Source organism: Ischnura elegans, chromosome 3 (assembly GCF_921293095.1).
Source record: "Ischnura elegans chromosome 3, ioIscEleg1.1, whole genome shotgun sequence".
Lineage (NCBI taxonomy): Eukaryota > Metazoa > Arthropoda > Insecta > Odonata > Coenagrionidae > Ischnura > Ischnura elegans.
In genome coordinates this window covers 111,162,899-111,183,481 of record NC_060248.1, presented here as the reverse complement: position 1 = coordinate 111,183,481, position 20,583 = coordinate 111,162,899, and the positions used below count along the sequence as shown (strand labels likewise).

Below are 20,583 nucleotides of genomic sequence, written 5' to 3'. Positions count from 1 at the left end.
GATGCATTAGCAAAGGGAGAAAGAAAAGTAAATAAGTAACACACAAATTATTTCCATTAAACAATAAAGGAGGGGAGGAAACCAACACTGATCTATATAAAATGTTATGATTTTTCCAGCCATAAAGAAAAACACAATCAACAATCCACAATATGTTTGGCAAGTAGCTTTATCATCTAAAGACAAACTCCACCAAGTGTGGCAGATAAAGAATAAGAAAATGGTAGAATATTTATTACATCGTGAAAATAGACTGACTTTGGAGGAAATGATATTATACGATTCATTTCAAAATAGTAAGACTGGATATCATCATGCATATATAGAAAGTTGTGGAACGCAAGAAAAAATTTAGCTTCTCGGTATCTAAAAACAAAATCATGCTTTACATGGAGGTAGAGATCGGGTAAAAAAAATCTTACTGCCAATTAATTTTGACAATACAGATAGTGAGAAAGATAGAAGTCATCTAGAAGTGAAATAAGGGAAGGATTATTGTCAAGGGATTGATGGATTAGTGTCATCCAAAGATTAATTCAAGGCTTTAGAGAAAACTTGGGAGAACAAACACTCCACAATAAACAGACAAAATAATCTCTCAATAATACTTTTCACGTAGCATATGCCGCATCAAAAAATTAGTGGCCCACTGTGGAATCAATTTTTCCGTTAATATAGAGAGGTGTTAATCTTATCTGATTTCTCTAATTCTTATTTCTTATAATATTTCTCTAATAATGCACTCCTTTGTTATTCAATCCAGTCCCTTTTTCATTCTATGGGTGAATTCCTTCTTATTCATGCAATTAATTGGTAACAAATTCCTGCATGCATTCCTATATTGCATGCATTATATTTAACAATGGAACAACTGGTTCTCCAATATTATCTTTTTTGATCAAACTCACAAGCCATGTTCTCAAAAGGAGTTTATTAAAAGTTGGTTCCTCATGCTTCTGGGCATTATATATCATGTGATGTAATAATAGATATCTGCCTTCAATTTTGTAACGGATTTGCCACTGTTTCCATGTATGAAGTCAGTTAATTTGATAAGTATGGATAGACCAGGTGAAACAAAACATACACCTCAAAAATCCCTGAAGGCAATAAAGGTATTACCTCGCCACAGAAATTGGAATGGAAATTACTGGTTTGGGTTTATTCCTTGGCTGCACATACTCCTAAGTTCCTTCTACATTCCTATATTCAGAAAAAAAAACAGTAATAATGCACCCCAATAAACTGAGGTTCCAGATATCAGGGGTGCAGCTAGGAATTGAGGCTAGGGGGGGTTTCAGGCACAACTAATACTGGGGAGTTAGGGGGTATGGAATACCCACCAGGGGAAGCGGGAGGTGCGGGGGCCCTCCCCCATAAAAATTTAAGATAAATGGTACAAATTGGTAAGTTTTACTGCCTTCTGAAGGATATTTTTATAATCCTTAAATTATTCTATAAGTAATTTCATAATTTATTAATTAACGGGCTGAAGCCCAATTACAAAGCTTAAAATTCTTTATAAAATACTATAAGATTTCACAACAATGACAATAATATACATATTAAATAGGTAAATAAGTATTAAGTAAACATCTTATCTGGTAATCGTTTCAGGTACCTCATTACAGAAGGTAAGGAATCAAAAAATAGGTCCACTTTGAGACATAAATTGCCGTCACGCATTATTTGCTGCAATGGGGAAAAATGGGTATAGTTGCGTGAGTGATGGCTATTGTCAAAAAGGTTGTCACCTCTAGTGGAATAAGAAGGAACTTTCAAGAATATTTCTCTTAGTAGGACAGGGGAATCAACGAGGTTATTTAATAGCTTATACAAGAAAATAATATTAGAGCACTGTCTCCGCTTAAACATGGAAGGAAGATTAAATAGAGGCAAGATAGCAGAATAGCTATAGTCCTTATCAAATAGTCTTAACTTTATCGAAACCATACGAACAAACTTCCTTTGGATAGACTCAATAGTATTAATGTGAGATACATAGTAAGGAGACCATACGACAGAACAGTAATCACAGTTAGATCTAACTAAAGATGTGTAAAGCACTTTATAAATTTCAATACTATTAAAGTTTTTTCCAAATCTTGAAATATTAGTCCAATTAAGTAAAATGGATTAGATTTTAAAAATTCTCTGAGCTCTGGGGGGGAGGGGGTTTATCTCCCAAAGCCCCCTTGCTGGCCACTGCCAGATATACCGCAGGTTTTTTTGACCCCTGAAGTCATAATTTTACGATTTTGATTTCTACTGGTAAATGACTTTTTAGTGAAATTTATCCTAATTTGCAGACTGATGCATATCAATAGTGCAATAATAACTTATCGATATCCACAATTCCCAGTTATCAACATGCTTGGCAACACAATCTTACATCATAACGTCCCCAAAAATTATTCCATCCATTATTTTATTTGTAAAGGAAAGGTCACTTGAGAAAATTCAATCCTCCACTGCAACGAATCTACTTTCAGCAAGCATACCACTTTGCACGCTATCATCAAGATCATAGCAATGCAATTAGAAACTTAGAACACATAATTTGATACAAAAGTATGGTTAAGGAAAAAGTGTTTTTGCCAACAATATTTCACAATAAAACTTGAAGCTCGTGAAATCGGTCACTACGCAAGTGGAAACTTAGAAGTACATATGTACACCCACAGAATGAACCCAAACCAGTAATTTCCATTCCAATCTCTGTGGCGAGGTAATACCTTTACTACCTTTAGGGATTTTTGAGGTGTATGTATTGTTTCACCAGGTCTATCCAAGGCTAAATACAGTGCAACCTCGATAAAACGAGATCCCACAGTGCTCAAATAAGTACTCGCTGTAGCAAATTGTTGCTTTACTGGAGGTGGAACAAATAACAGCCAATATATCTATTGTGCAAACTTATACAGGAACAGGATTGGTGCGCCGACAGAGAAATTTCTGTCTGATAAACGTAAGCATAAATCCAGATGAAGGAAATGTTTTTCTCCATCACTAAATTTCCTTACTTAAATAACCACTATTCAAACAATTTATATGCACCGTACTGAATAAAAATCATACAAAGCATTGCTTTCTCAACCATCATGGTAATGCACAACCAACAAAGCCATTTTCTATGTATTTATTAGTGTATTTATGCGATCATTCCATTATTTTGGTATTTTCCACTGTAAATTCAAAAAATGACTGATAAAACAGTATTGCGGTTATTTAATGCCTCAAATGCTTCCATTGGTGTATGTTTATTGTTCCTGTACGTTACGCGGCAGTTAGTGTGAAATTACGTATCACATTTGTTTTTGCAGATGAAAACGGTGGAATGTGGTAGAATGATCCTGCCTCGGAAGACTTTTTCTATCATCCAATGTAATATCTTCATTATCTACACTAAAGAGTTTACTAAGCTTGTTATGTGAAATTACGTATCACATTTGTTTTTGCAGATGAAAACGGTGGAATGTGGTAGAATGATCCTGCCTCGGAAGACTTTTTCTATCATCCAATGTAATATCTTCATTATCTACACTAAAGAGTTTACTAAGCTTGCATAATGATGTGATTAAAAGTTATGGATGTTTGGAATAAAAGGTCAATTTTGAGTGTTACGCCCGCGACGTCAATAAAATAATACACAAAGTGTATCCACGACACTTCAATAAAAGCGATTTGAATTACAAATGGTAATATAAGAAAAGATATTAACGTGATATTATTTCACAAAAAATATAACGCAGATATTACGCTGATGTCACTTAAGTAAAACAAAAGCGAGCTGCAAGAAACTGCGACTAATATGGTACACATGGGTAATGTATGCGACAAAGAAACGGAAATGTATATGTACGTATCTGATGGACCCTAAGGCCAACAAAACTTACGAGTAAGAATTTATTGATTTAACATTCTCAACAATGACTGCAAAACATGAAAAAGGAATGCATATATTTTTTATTATTTTTTTATTGCCTAAATCGAAAGATTACTACTCCTGGAGTACGTATCCACCACCTTGTCCAGTATTCGAGACTCAAATGACCGATGGCGGCGCTGCTGTCAGTGACGTCAATTTCCAATATGGCCGCCAGAGTGATGGTAAAATCAAAACAATCTTAAAGCTTTGGCGTACGGAGAGAACATAAACCATAATATCAAGAGCTTATAAGATAGAAATATTCTTTTAAAACCTTTTTACGGTGTATTTCTCGGCTTCTTTCGTCCGTAAGAAGATCTAGAACTGAGGAAAACTGCTTGACGATGTAACTAAAGGTGTTTATAATGTACCTAAGCATTACGACTCAGGTTTGATTCTTGACTTGCATTCATCCGACTCGTATTGCGTTACTTCCTAGCCATTTCTATGGAATACACTACAAAAGAACTTAATATTATTTCATACACAATCTGCCGCTTCAATACATGGAACCATAATCCATTTCAGACAGTTTTCGTGTTGTATTTGGGTGCCACAGCCGTCTGCTTCACTGATGTGGATTGCTGTGTTCACCTATATTATTATCATATTTCCGGATAAGAAATTAAATAAATAGTTATGTCATGTGATTTACCATTGGGAAATGAAATTGTTTGGTATGATTTAGAAATTTAACGACGACTTAAGGATCTTTACTGTTGATTCCCTGTTCTTGGTAAAATCATGGAGACGATAGTTCTTCATTCTTTATCCCCATGTTGAAGTATGTACATACGAGTAACTGAACAGCAAGATTTCAGATAAATAATGTCTACTACTACTACCAATTTAGCAATATTTAATAATTTTTTTAATAGTTCCTCAGATGAAAATATACAAGTTGGTGTAATTAATAGGTAATTTGCAAAAGGCTCGTATGTATGTTAGGTTTTATAAATCGTCTGCTTTGAGTAACAAAAACACATTCATTTGCTCAAAGTATTGCATTCAGAACTCGTATGCCCTATTCTCGAATTTAACAGAGTTATATGGCATCCTTATTATAAAGTGTAAATGAAACAACTGAAAGGGTATAAAGCAAATTTTAAACTAATGTGGTGGATTCAATAGTAAGCATACCCCATACAGAGAAACAATGCATATTTTGGATATCCAACCTCTGATGGTTAGAAGGAAACTGAATGACCTGATATTTTTACATGAATTATGTCATAGTATGATATGTTGTACTTGTCTGAATAATATTAGCTTTGATCGTTCGGTTACCTCAGAAAGGAATTGCAACATTATCTTTGTAATATTCTGTAGAAACAATATTACTTATAGCAATCTTATTAACACCAGTTTATGGTTATTCGACAGAGCATCACATGATATTGACTGGGCTTTGGATTTAAACTGGGTGTCACAGTTAAATAATAATTCGTTGAATGAGTTATTGTAACTGTCTACGGGGAAAGTAATTTGGGGACTAAGTTTCTTTGCCCACTATTACATTTCAAAGTCGAAATGAAACTTGGCATTGCCTTGAATAGGTGAAAGTCGTCCATTTCTTGTCTGAAAGCAGTATGTTCTGTGACTATGTACGACTTCGAATTGCCTACTGAATTGACACCTGGAATAAATCAAAATAAGCTAATAATGTTAACAGTATATGCATATATTACTAATTTACATCGTGGGACGCTGTTAAAAATCGTTCGTTCAATGGTGCAGTAGTTTCATCCTCCTTGCTATTGAAACTTACCGTCAATCTTGAGTTACTATACTCAGCAACTTTAGGTAAATTGTTCAATAGTACATCGTGCGCAAAAGAAAAAAACGTATTTGTCAGAGTAACATGGGCAAATACCATCCCATTCATAATAATGGCAATGTAAATATTGAGTATGTAATATTGAAAATGTCGAAAACAGCGATCATGGGTATCGGATACTTTGATGCGTTGGATATAAGCTAATTTTCTACTTTTTTTCTGCGTAACCTGACACATGAACGATTTTCAATTGAAATAACACCTTATTAATAGCTATAACATGTAAAACCAACGTATCTCCATTAAAACCGTCCTAAGCAAGAGCTTTCTGCTCCTACCTACTTGCGGGAACAACAGTCGTCGCCTCGCTTTGAAACAATTCCACTTGTGCTGCAGGTATTACAGGGTCGTAGAATTAAAGAATATTTAACCTCAAGTAAGGGTAATAATTGCTTTGAAACCAAAAAGTAGGTATCACTCCGTAACTAGTCAATAAAACAGTGTAAAGGTCTCATATACACTATTCCTCATAGCACTACCGCGTCATGACCATCGTTCCTCTGTTTCGAGCGTTCTCCGCCAGGTGGTGTCTCCCTTGGCTGGAATCGCGAATAGTCCACAAATTTCCACAGGGATGAATGACGCCTCGGTAGCTGAACTGGCTAGAGCACTCGGCCGGAAATCGAGGGATCCGGGTTCGAATCCCGGTCAAGGCGAATGATTTTTTCCCTGTGGATTTTTCGCACAATTTTCGCACAATTACTCAAAACCTATCAGAGGACATCTGCAGTTTTATGAAAAACGAGTGGATGGGTGCTTGAATTCTTCAAGCGGGTTGGAGAGGGTAGAGAAAACATATTTGTGTCGCGTGGTTTCGAGTCTCGTGTCCATAAGTTGTTGAAAAGTTCTAGAATTCCACCACGTAATGTCAAAGCAATTCGATATATTTTATGATAGCGCAGATTCGTTATTTATCGAAAGTTGGCCCATCCTCTGCATTGATTTCTATTGAACAGTAAGTGGAATACTAATATATACTCACACACCAAATTTTATTGGTCTAACTGATATAGTTATGAAAATATGTATATTTGAATATTGGCTACAATAATGGAATCGAACGTATGAATAAAGTGACATCTGTATTGAAAAACACGCAATTATATTCATGTTTTATAATGTTATCCATTTCTGTTCCTTCTATTCATCCACTATCTATTACCTTCTCAACTATGCCCTTGGATGGTAAATTCTATGTGGTATAGCAATTCGATATATTTTAAGGATACGCAGATTCGATATATATCGAATGTGAGACTACATAGACAACATATTTACCGTGTGCATTATGAGGAATACCAATATGTACCCATTTACCAAATTTCATTCATTTACCTCAAATACTTATCAAGTTATGTCAACATTCATACTTGTTATAATAATCGAATCGAACTGTCGATTATACTGACATATGTACAGTAAAATGCTTATAGCTATTGAATAAAATTTCATTCTATGGTCGTACACTATCTATTACCGTCTCAACCATGCCGGTGGTTGCTAAATTCTATGTGGTATAGCAATTCGATATATTTTACGGAAACGCAGATTCGATATATATTGAATGTGAGACTACATAAGAAGCATATTTCCCCTGTGCGTTATGGGGAATACGAAAATGTACCCATTTACCAAATTTAATTCATATACCTCAAATGCTTATCAAGTTATGTCAATATTCGTATTTGTTATAATAATCGAATCGAAATTTCGATTATGCGGACGCTTGTAAGATAAAATTCGCATTTGAATACATTCAAAATTAATTCTATTGTCATCCACAACAAAATCCAGCCTCAACTTTGCCCGTAGGTATTAAATCCTATGTGTTATAGCAATTCGATATATTTTTAGAAAACGCAGATTCGATATTAATCAAATGTGAGACTACATACAGTACGTATTCTCAATGTACATCTTGAGGAATACCAAGATGTACGCATTTACCAAATTTCGTTGGTGTAACGAAAATACTTATCAAGTTATGCCAATTTACTTATTTGGTATAATAATCGAATCGAACTTTCGATTAAACTGACACCTGTACAGTGAAATGCGCAATGCTATTGATTCAAATTTGATTCTCTGGTCATCCACCACATATTTCCTACTCAACTTTCCCCGTGGATGTTAAATCCTATGTGGTATAGCAATTCGATATATTTTTAGAAAATGCAGATTCGATATATATCGAATGTGATACTACATACAGTTCGTATTCCCAGTGTACATCATGAGGAATGAGATGTACTCATTTACCAAATTTCGTTGGTTTAACGAAAATACTTATCAAGTTATGCCAATTTACTTATTTGGTATAATAATCGAATTGAAATTTCGATTATACCGACACCTGCACAGTAAAATTCGCAATGCTCTTTATTCAAATTTCATTCTATGGTTATCCACTACATATTTACATATCAACTTTGTCCGTGGATGTTAAATCCTATGTGGTATCGCAATTCGATATATTTTAAGAAAACGCAGATTCGATATACATCGAATATGAGACTACATACAGTACGTATTCTCAATGTACATCATGAGGAATACCAAGATGTACTCATTTACCAAATTTGCCTGGTGTAACGAAAATACTTATCAAGTTATGCCAATTTACTTATTTGGTATAACAATCGAATCGAAATTTCGATTATATCGACACCTGTACAGTAAAATGCGCAATGCTCTTTATTCAAATTTCATTCTATGGTTATCCACTACATATTTACATATCAACTTTGTCCGTGGATGTTAAATCCTATGTGGTATAGCATTTCGATATATTTTAAGAAAACGCAGATTCGATATATATCGAATGTGAGACTATATACAAAACATTTTCCCATTGTGTATTATGAGGAATACTAAGATGTACATATTCACCAAATTTCATTACTCCAACAAAAATACTTATCAAGTTATACCAATATACTTATTTGGTGTAATAATCGAATCGAACTTTCGATTATACTGACCCCGGTACGCTGGAATACGCAATTCCGTTGGTTTAAATTTCATTAGTTGATAATTCTACATGCTATGCCGGCACATCTATCCCCAGCGATGAATATTCCAAGTACTTATTACCATTCCATAAAATACAATAAAACGTAGATTCGATATATATCGAAAATTATTCCACCAGCAGCAGTCCGTTTAACATTGATCAGTGAATAATACCAAGATGTACCATTCCTCCAAATTTCATTGGTCTATCCGAAACACTAAGCAAGTTGTGCTAATTTGCGTTTTTCAATGGCAGTATAGGTCAGCGAAACAGGCAATGGCCGCCCTTACATTAAATTCATATACATATCCATGTGGCATGAGGCATAAGATAATAATTTGAGAACAAAAGAGCAATGCATTTCGAAGAATGGACCGCGATGGTTGATTGGGTATCGTCCCATACTTATCATATTTCTCCCGTCTACTGCCATACTCCCTCGTATAAGGCGATGCCAGTATTTCTTACGGAGCCCGACCTCGAACGTTTGCCGGGAAGGAATGGCGGCGATTGCCGGGGACTCAAAAAAATAATTTGGGAAAATTTCGGATTTAAATAATTCATTAACTATTAGGATACCTAATTAAAAAAGAAAACCCTAAGTCTACCGAATAGGTAGGCTTGTGCCAACAACTTCGCGAGCTACATAGCTTAAGTTTTGTTCGCCAGCTCTCAAATCGAAATCACATAAGAACGCGTGTAAATCGATATCTCGAAATCGGCTCGACTTGGGAGCTTCTAACCCATGCCAAAAAAATCAGCCAAAAAACTAATGTTTCCCATTTGGATCTCGTCCGCGTGCGGCGATTTTAAGTGGGTCATATCGCGAATTTATTTTTTTTCCATAAGAGCCCATGTTAAAGTAGATCGATATATCTCGAAAAGTATCGCACTTTTTGGCATATTCAGATTTTTTCTCCCGATGAATATTTTTTTAGTTTTACCCCAAAAAATTTCACCTCGATCGGCCCGGTAGTTTGGGCTGCGAATTATGGTCAATCACCCAATCAGTGAATCAGATTCCAGCTATTATTATGCGCAGCATACGCAATGAGTGGCACATGAACAAGTTTATTTTCTTCCTTGAAATACAAGAGCTTAAATTTTCTTTCATTGAGTTCCAACTATCATGAAGAGGAATTCTACCAGTGTTTTTTTTATCTACAAGAACATATTTGCTGCAGTCAGAGTCAACATTTTGCTTAAAATATGTTTCTTCAAATGCCATTATCCCGGGTGCAAATACTCTTTCACAATCAGAAGTTTTGAAAATCCACAAGTGAAATATGTAGCCAGTAGTTTTCCTTTGGGATATGTAAATACCTTTTCATAAGTAGCTGTTCTCAAAACATTTTTAACCCTTCTGAAGACACCCATATTTGAAACCTGGGATAGAGATAAGCAGTTCCATCAGTGAAGCAAAAGGCCACCTTGTATTACGTTCTTGAGTTGATAGTATATGCTCTTGAGTTGATAGTAAGGCGGGTGACCCCTACTGCAAAGCCCACCACCTGAAGGGCCCCTCTCTCTCAGTCACGAGGACTTGCTGAATATTTTTCATGAAGTTAATACCAAGTTTTTCCAACATACTGACATTTTCCACACTAATAAGATTAGCTGCGACTACTAATATTACATTAAAGAGTCAAAATTCATAATCAGTTATTATTTACCGTAATTTATTCGAAGTGGGATTATCTTCAATCGGAGGATATGAAAATTACTGATAATTTTATGTTAGCAGTCGTGAAAATGACATAGAATTTGTGACAGGTGCACATTGAAAAATACGGAAGGGCAAAATATTGATGTTCTATTTGGGTTGTAAAAATATTGTGCCATTTTCCTTCCAATTACAGGTGGTTGCATCAAGATTACTTACAAGACTTGCTCACCGATTTGCAGACAAAGGACTTTCTCAAATGTTTTGAATATTTTTCTTTTATCATAAATGTTATGAATTTGAATGGGTTTTTCTCATTACTTGACCCTTTACAAAAAAAAAGCATTATTTCCGCTGCTGGCAATGGACGTTCTAAAAAAAAAAAAAAAAATATTTTCTGTGTTGCCCACATAGAGTAACTGATCAAACCACGGGAAATATCGTTAATCTCGAATGTGCTGGGTCCCTAGCATTCCAGATTATCAAATCTTCTACCTTATCATTAAATGAAAAAGATACAGTAAAACCTCTTTACATCGTAATGGAGGGGACCAAACTTTGGGCAATTTGATGAATAGGGGTCCACTATAGAGAAGTTTCAGTGATAGGCACCATTTTTTCATATCCTTCAGAAATGAAAGGCACTACTGTCTTTTAAACCATTATATTTATGTGTTTAAACAAATATGCATGCATTAGTGAACATGTATTTATTATTAAATAATTGCAGAAAGCAAGTGCTATTGCATGATTTTTACCACGATTGGAGAGAAAATGATGTGATTTCTCTTAATTCAACAGTCACTTAAAATGATTGGGATAGTTGGATACCTTTTCTTATTTGCTGTTAGGTAAGCTCTTATATGGAACAAAATGGCCACAACTAATGATTAACGTGAAAATTACAGCATATTACAGGTGTATAAGAAAAAAAATAAGGGTGAAACATTGGTCGCTGAAAATGTCATTCCATGTACGTAGTTGCAGCTGCAGTAATGGTCTCTAGTTGTCTCAGTACGATTTGCGGAGGTAGTTAGGCTGTCTCGGGGGTGTCTCCTTGGTATGATAAGTGGAGGTTTTACGAGATAAAGAGGTTCACTACAAAGAGGTTTGCCTATAAATTTACATGTAGATCTGACAGGACTGTAGGTGTGGTATAAAGTATGGAGGTTTATGATGTAAAGAGGTTCACTACATAGAGGTTTTACTGTGCTGATATCCAAATTCTTGCAGCTGGTTGTCTACTGAGGAAATATCCACCAGTCCTATAGCAGGTTTCAATTTAGTGTCTTCTGACAGCAGAAATCAATTTAAATGTGGTGGAATGGCATTATACTGCTGATCTAAGGTAATTGATACTGTGCTAAAAATTGGCAACTCACAAGAAAAACTGTGAAGGAGCTGCTGGTTAATTGAAAGTTATCACAAGCTTTTGCTGTTTTATCCATGCATAGAGCCCCTAATGGAAACTTTGACAACTGACTCTTGTGTTTTGAATTCATTCATTTGTGTTTACAAGGAATGCGGATGGTGTTCTGATATAAGGGGATCTTAATATTAATTTCTCGACTCATTCATGCATAAAATCTGCTTTCTTTCACTTGTTGTCAGTCCTTTTTGATTACTTTTCACTAACAACTGAGTCAAAGCTACTGTGTAAGACTCAGGACACTGTCCCATCTGATCACTTTGACCTTAATTTGACTATTGATTTTGGTAAATCCATATCTCCCTCAACCTATTCCACAAAAAGTGGTAAATCCATATCTTCCTCAACCTATTCCACAAAAAGTATCTTTTCTTAAATCCCTAAGGTAGAATTTGCAACTCCCCTAGCTCAAGAATCTTGGGTTGATGTGTTTGACACTTGTGAATGTGATGAGAAAATGAATGTATTTTATAATAAATATTTTTGTAATACATATACTCCAGTTCTGCATCCCCACTCAGAAAAATTAAGCAATTAAAAACTGGTCATAAATCACCTGATCACAAAGCGATGTCCAAGCATTTTCATCCCTGCACTATCAATACAAATTTAACAATCCTTATCTATGGAAAACCTACCTGAAAGCCATAAAAAAATTTACAGCCCTTCTTTCTTATATGAGAAAGATAAAAATAGAAAATTACATTAAGAACTACCCTAATGTAGTGAAATCATCTGACCAAAGCCTCCTCTCATGAATTTCAATGGCCAAAATTACAGTAAGCCTGAGAAAATCACTGACATATTCAACTTTTCTGCAATATAGCTTTGCAACTTACTGCAAGTACCTACTCATCCATTATAAAATAAAGCAATTCCTCACTTCATTCAGTATTCCTCTTTCCAACTGATTCCTCAGAGATTGAAAAGACAATAAATTTCTTTGATAACTCTCATGTTTTGCTGAGACTGATGATATCCCCATTACATTCAAAAGCTGCACCTAATATGATTTCAATATCTTTGGCAGACATAGAAAACTCTTCCTTTTCTATGTCAGTTCTCATCATCTGTAAAATATTTCCACATTATGCCTGTTCCCAAGATAGGATTTTGTAGTGAAGTGTAGTGACAACAGACCTATCTCAATTTCATCCTGTGTAGGACATGTTTTGACATAATAAACACAGCAGGGCTAAAATTGCACCAAACTGTATTTATGTATTAATAATAATAATTCAAGGTAGCTTTAAAAATCCTGATTATATTCACCTACATACTGGATATCAGCCCTATGCTGTCAATTACAGCTACATAACTAACATATCACTTCACCAACTACCTAGAGACTTAAGTCTCACAGGGTATAGGATATAGACAGAAGCAGTTGCCTTAAAGTTAAGTATGGATGGTCAATCATTTCATACATTCCGGCTCTTAGGTTACAAATGAATAAAAATGAATACCTGAAAACTTTAAATCGTAAGATTCATCCAAAGTCAGATGGTGTTGACAGGCTTTCCTCACTAGTTGATGCTGACACCAAAATGCCATAATCACAAAAGGAAGCCCAGAAACTGCTTTGATACAGCAATAGAACATCACACAAGGTTTCAAACTGGAGGTATTCTTTTACAACTAATTCACGTCATAACAATCACTTATCCCTTATCCAACGTTCTACACCAGACAGCTCACAGTAATGAAAAGGATATAAAAGAAAAAATATGAATCCACCCATTGGAACCTCACCAATGGATTCCAATCAACCAAGTATGTTTTATATTAATGCAGACATACACAACTATCTCAGAGTGAACTATTGTCATGCACTCTTCCTATCTTCTAAGCTAATTCTAATGCAACCAAACATTCTTTACAGGGGCTTTCACAGGGGTAAACAGTCCCTTTAGTTTCTTCATTGACATGGTTTCCTCTCCCCAAAGCACACTTTGCAGAAGTATACCAACAAATATTGCCCAACTGCTACAGCAATAACTACTAATTTTCAATCTAAGGGCTAAAAACTACAGCAAGATCATTGCTAGGGTGATATGAGAGGGTTGAAATATTATACGATAAAGCATTCCACTGAGTTCATGAACATCCATGGGTGATGTGTAATTATCACTAAGACGATCAAGAGAACATAGAGTTAACTAACCTCGACTTTGATTATAGCCAGCTTGCCAGCCAGCATAATATGCTGCCTTCTGCTTCCCATGCTCCTCAGCAATTTTTACGCTAAGTGGCTCAGTGCCATTCTCAGGTATAACTCCGTTTAAGCCCCTAATAGCATCTTGGGCTTCTTCTCTCCTGTCATACCTTTGAAGAAAAAATATAAAAAGCATCATGTTAATAAAGTTTGTTGTTAGTAGCAAGGAAACAAAACCCTAATAAACATGGCTGAGTCATGCAAAACTACCAATTCAAACACCTATGAACCAATTTATTAAGGGTTTACAATTTCTGTAAAAGTTACATGCATACCAAATTGAATTCAAAATGACAATTATCTCTGTAAATCAAAGAAAATCGAGAGAAACATAAAAAAATAATGAGAATACTGGGGAAAATCACATCATATATAATATATGCTGGTAAATAATATAAAACTGGCAGAAACAAAAAGGTAATGCTAATTGTACATATTTTACCTTCTACGGTGCATACTTCAAAACTTTAATGTGCACAGGCATGACACAAAAGGTAGACTTCAGAATTGAAGTTCATAGGGCCGTATTCTTAGTTAATAAATAGAAAAATATAAATAGAAAAAGATTAATAGAAAATATGTTTTCTATGGTCATACGTAAACGATGTATTGGTTTCTCAAAAGTATACCAAGTGCCAAACATGAAAAATATTATTATATATTTGTAGAAACACGGTGCATGTATACCACTACAGTAAACTCTTGATTTTACGAAGCAGGATTTTACAAAGTTTTCGATTATACGAAGTGATATTGCGGTCCCGGTGAAAAGCCTATGCTAAATACATGGCTCTATTCAATTATACGAAGTTTCGATTATACGAAATTTTTTGAATTTACGAACCTCGGCTCGGTCCCTAGGAGCAAATGGCATTCGTTTATACGAACTACGGCGAAAAATTTGTCAACAAAACTAGTTACGCCGGCGTAAGTAGCTAAAAAATCAGCGCTTCCAACTGTGGCCCATCAAAAGTGCGAAATTGTAAATGATAATGCAACTTTGGAGAGAAATGGGTCGCCAAAAACCTCCCTGTGGGAATTTAGAGGAAGTTGGAGTTCAGTAAAAATATCTTGGCTGACATTATGCCCCTATTTACGTGCCTGTTCGTAAACATAGCATCGACAATAATTCGTAGTTTAACATGTCAGGAAGGTCGCGCGGAGTATTTTGTTCACCCCTAATTAACCCTTTGCACTGCTGTGAACGTACTTCGAAGACTACTTGACTACTTTTCGCCGAAGCACTTAGAAGGGTCCCTAATCCGGGACCCTTTCCTCGACGAGCTCACCCTCGCTGGCCCCTGAAACTGGGCTACTTTTAATGCATTACCTGATTCAACCCTGGGTTTCAAAGGGCAAAGTTGCCATGGGGGGAAAAAGAGTAACGTGCGTGTTACTGTGGGGCTGTGCGTCAACCAAACGGGCACGGACAAAATCAAGCCCGTTGTCATTGGGAAATTTGAAAGGCCACGGTGGTTAAAACATGTAAAATTGGAAGCCCTCCCAGATTTTTACTATGCAAATGAAAACAGCTGGATGACCCGAGAAATTTTCCAGCAAACGGTTATACGTCTACAGAGAAAAATTGCTGGAGAAAACCGCAAAATTGTTTTAAAAATGGATAATGCCACCTTCCATAAATACGTGGAAGATCTAAAATTGGCTAATGTTCGAGTCCTCTTTTTACCCTCGAACTCGACTAGCAAGTCCCAGCCCTTGGATCAAGGCATTATCCAGAATTTCAAAGTCCTGTACCGGAAGAAGCTTGTGCGGTATTACTTGCGATGGATCGGTATGTATACATTCATCTATTTTGCTCATGTTTGGATATCGATTTAGATATTTTTATTCATGATTATGATTCTTTCAAATATATTTGCTACTTTTAGAAATGGGAACAGAAATTAATAACATCCCGAAATGGACGTTGATACATGCAATACGCCAAGTCCTGGAGAGAGATTTCCTCCACTACCATCGCAAATTGCTGGAAATCGGCCGGATTCCCTCCGATAGCGCATCATGAGGATGTTACCGAGGTTGGTATTTGATACAACTAACCTAATAGTAATTTTACTACTTTAATATCACGGCTATGGTTGAATCGTTACGTTATACCTTCAGGAAGCTGCGGCAGATGAAATCGCGGAGGAGATTAGTGGCTTAAAAGAAGATTTAAAAAAATATTTGGAAAAAGCAGGAGCACAGCGCGCAACATCAAGCGATTATATTGCGCTAGATGATGATCTCCAGGCTTGCGACGATTCGACGCCGGTGCCTGTGTCGGAAGAAGCAGCGGCCGGGACTAGTCAGAATAGCAGTGACGAAGATGATGAAAGTGAGGAAGTAATTCCACCTAATAAAAAAGAAGTATACGCTGCCTTCCAAACATTAAGACATTTTGATCTGGCTAACGATTTGGACCCCCAATTTAATTACCACTTATGCAAGTTAGAAACCATGGTGGAAGCGGCGATGGAGAAGGGAAAAAAAGCAAAAAAAAAAATAACATTTTTTGGGTAATATCTTTTCGTGTATATATTGGCCTTTGTGAATAAACAACTTAAATATCTTAAGTATTGGGCTCTATTTACAGCCAATTTATATTTCAGGCTTCTCGTAATGAAGACGCACTTCCAAGTCTAACCATGAACTTTCTTCTACGGCGCTTCCCCGTTCTCCCATGCTGGGGTTATTTCTTTCCAAAGCCTTTGTTTACTCCCTCCTGCCGCCTTTGGCTGATCTTGCCGACACCCACCTTACGCATCCCAAACCCCTCCTTCCCCAGCATTTCACATTCACTCCCTTCCTAAGGTCGCGGAGCTTGCGTGCGTCGTAACAAAATACGGCCCCCAAACGTAGTCTGAGGCAGAGCTGAAGGACCTTTCCCTACCCTTCTTTCTCCTGCCCCCTTCACCACTCCTTATGCTGACCACACTTCTTTCCTCAGGCAATCCCCATCCCACTCTTATTCACCCCACCCATTGGGAATGTTCTCCGACTGTGGAGAAGGGCATGGTTCATCTTTACCGGCAACGGGGGTAAGTTTTAAACCGGAGAGAGGCTGGAGAAGTATCTACCATAGTCAGGGAAATGGTGCCGTGCTTATTAAATTGTCCCTCTTCTTCTCTGTTGACTTCAAAATTAAAATTTAATTATTTTCTTTGCGCTTTCCACTCTATATTTATTTACGATTATAGCACGCCTATTTTTTAGTGCTAAAACTAAGAAAATCTTCGCTCTATGTCAATGATCCTTTGCATAACTTTCAATACGGCGGAAAAAGAAACATGAAAACTAAATGAGGTGAAGGTACAGGTTTTTGCGTATCATTTTTGGGAATTAACGCAAGTGAACCAATACTTAACCACGTTGAGAAATGATAAAACGTCTCTTGTAGGAAAGCAATCAATATGGATAATAACGTTTCTCTCTCTATTTCTCCGATACTGTAAGATGATTCTCCTGTCGTTTTCCGGTTGGAACCTTGCTCCTGTCGGCATAAAAGGAGAGAAAATACTATATATACAGGTCACATCACATCCGGTATGAAGAATATGGTCCAGATGAAGAATTGTCTTTTATGGCAACGTCTGCAAAGATGATGGAACACAGTAGTCGGACGGAGAACTCAAACAGAATTTACTTCAAATAGTCGCCAGAAGATAATCACATCCTACGTTATTTATGATCGTAATTGAATCTCAGTGAAAATAGAGCACACTCTGCTGAAAATACGAAGTAACTCGAAATATTAACTTACAAAGGTTATTTTGGAAACGGGCTAAGACCCTTGTTTTTCTTTTTTTCTCGTCACTGAGCGATAGAGGGCGACATAAATGGCGGTTAGGCCGGCTGCCGCTAAAATTCCGAGGGTGTCAAAAACAAATATCTATCTTCGGCATACTTAATAGTTGCTATTCGCTCCTAACCACAAATTTATAACATAAAATTCTTATAATAAACACTGCAATTCATTATTTGATTACGTTTTCTAAACTGGTCGGGAATTTCTTTAGCGATCGTTGATGTTGAAGTATGAACAAGAAATGGGAATTTTATGGTGGTATAATTATTTAACCATTTTTCACATCATAAATCGACAACAAAAAGCCTTTTCTATGAATCATAACGAGAATAACCACTGAAAACATTTAAATAAGACCACTAAAGACAAAAAACGGCGGAAGAAACAAAAGCGAACATTTTTTTGGTGACTTACGAAAAAGGTTTGAATTTACGAAACTCGATTTTACGAAGTGCCAATTTTCCGGTCCCACTGACTTCGTAAAATCAAGAGTTTACTGTATATTGTTCTTATTAGTTCAGTCAATTTTATAATTTATTTAACTTGGTGGCTTATTAAGTGGTGACATTATTACCTTTCCACTGTGTTACTGAACATTTTAAAATAGTGATTGTTTTTCGGGTTCATTCCACCTTGACCCATATTTTGTGGATGACAGTTTCTTGCACATTCCAGCTCCCGTCTTCAGGTCCAAATGATCTGCAGAGCTGCAATCCTTTATATATAAGGCTAGTCAGGCGGCTGTTGATTTGAATTCCATTGTTGGAAAAGCTGTTTGAATGATGAGGCTAAAGGATAGCCGTCCTCCCTATTGAAATTCTTTCCACGACTCGCTATTTCTATCGTCTCCCTTATCAGACGAGAAATAAATGAAATGAAATGATAATGTTAACTTTTGATGAAATGGGAGGAGTTCTTCACATAGGTGGCAGTTAGGCCTGATAATGGCCGCATGCTATGGGCTAGAATCTTTGCAAGCTTATATGTCGGCTGATAAGAAAATAACCAACTTCCCTTCTTGGATGTTCTCGTCAAGAAGAAATCAGATGGCACGTTGGGACATTCAGTTTATCGTAAGAAAACCCAAACTGATCGCTATTTGAATGCCAAATCACACCATCATCCTTGGCAAAAATCATCAGTCATTAAAACCCTATATCATAGGGCATATGCCATCTCGGATGCAGATTCGCTCGCTAGAGAGAAACAACACCTCCTTACCACGCTCCAAGAGAATGGCTACAATCGAGAACTGATTCGGAAAATCGCGAGTAAGGAAGAAGAGAAACGAGATGTGGCCTTGGACACTGCAAGGGAAGACCAGCAAAATGCAAAGGCACATTCTCTCTTGCCATACGTCGCACGAACTTTGGAGAGAATCGCTAGAGTTCTCGCCAAACATGAAATTCTGACAAGATTTAAAAGTTTGAAGAAGACCTCAGACCTCCTCCGGACTGAAAAAGATCATCGCCCATCCGATATTTATGAAGGAATGTATAAAGTAGCGTGTTCCTGTGGTCTATCATACATCGGGCAAACACCTACATCCCTCAAATGCAGAATGAATGCAGAAATGCAAATGAACATCTTAAGGCAACCGAAAAGAAAAATTTTCGTCTTTCTGTGGTTGCAGAGCATGCATGGTCGGAACCTGGGCACGTCATACTATTCAAAGAATCAAAAATCATAGCCAGGGAAAATAAATATTTCCCTCGGCTGATAAGGGAGGCAATAGAAATAGCGAGTCATGGAAAGATTTTCAATAGGGAGGACGACTATCCTTTAGTCTCATCATTCTAACGGCTGTTCCAACAATGGAATTCAAATCAATGGCCGCCTGACTAGCCTTATATATAAAGGATTGCAACTCTGCAGATCATTTGGATGCGAAGAAGGGAGCTGGACCGCGCCTGAAACTGTCGTCCGCAAAATATGAGTCAACGCGGAATGAACCTGAAAAACAATCAACACTTAACTCACCGCGGAGGCTTCCGTCATTACATTTTAAAGTGGTTTGTGTGAGCTCATCTCCTTAATATCCATGGTAATGTAGATTCTTTAATTGAAGTGATCAGCAGACTATATTTGGCCACCATGTTTTTGTAGGGTGTAGGGCTGGTTCGGGTACCCTACATCAAGTAGGGCTTGTTTAGCTCTAAAAACGGCCATATGTAGGGCGAGATTGGTTTATGTAGGGGCTGATGATGTATTCAGGGTCCATTGGCCCTACAGGAAACTACAGGAAATACAGGGTCAACTAAGAATACGGGCGAACTACGAATATTCTCTGTACGCTTAGTATACTCATATGCAGTTTTTCAACCATTTATCTACTAATATTATAGGTGCGAAGAGTCACCCGGGGCTGAAGTCAAAATTTAAAGCTTTACTGTAGAACACATTTCACTCTGCGAATGAATTTTTATTGTCTTAATGTAATGTATGGTGTATTTTAGATCTGTATATATGTATTCTCTGACTTATCCTATGTGCAATCACATCCTGGGATAATCATTAAGTATAAGAAAGAAGTCCATCCATCCTTCCATCCTCTCCAAATTTGATCCGAAATATATACCCCAGTAAGAGTCCAGCTTCCAGTGAACACCACCTCTTCAGCAGAATTTATCGAGCATGAAATCGCACTAAGGGGACAAATGGCACAACAAGTGTAAAGGGACCAGTGCAAC

General features: G+C 36.7%; 1 protein-coding gene across 4 annotated transcripts in view; it reads right to left on the bottom strand.

Annotated features, from left to right (window-relative positions):
- LOC124156359 (sex-lethal homolog) overlaps window positions 1-20,583 on the bottom strand; it is a 36,540-nt gene that overhangs the window by 6,543 nt on the left and 9,414 nt on the right. For all 4 annotated transcript variants that reach the window (XM_046530880.1, XM_046530881.1, XM_046530879.1 and 1 more), the window contains exon 5: window positions 14,035-14,195. In XM_046530880.1, coding sequence (XP_046386836.1) covers window positions 14,035-14,195 — 161 coding nt within the window. The remainder of the gene's footprint in view (window positions 1-14,034; window positions 14,196-20,583) is intronic.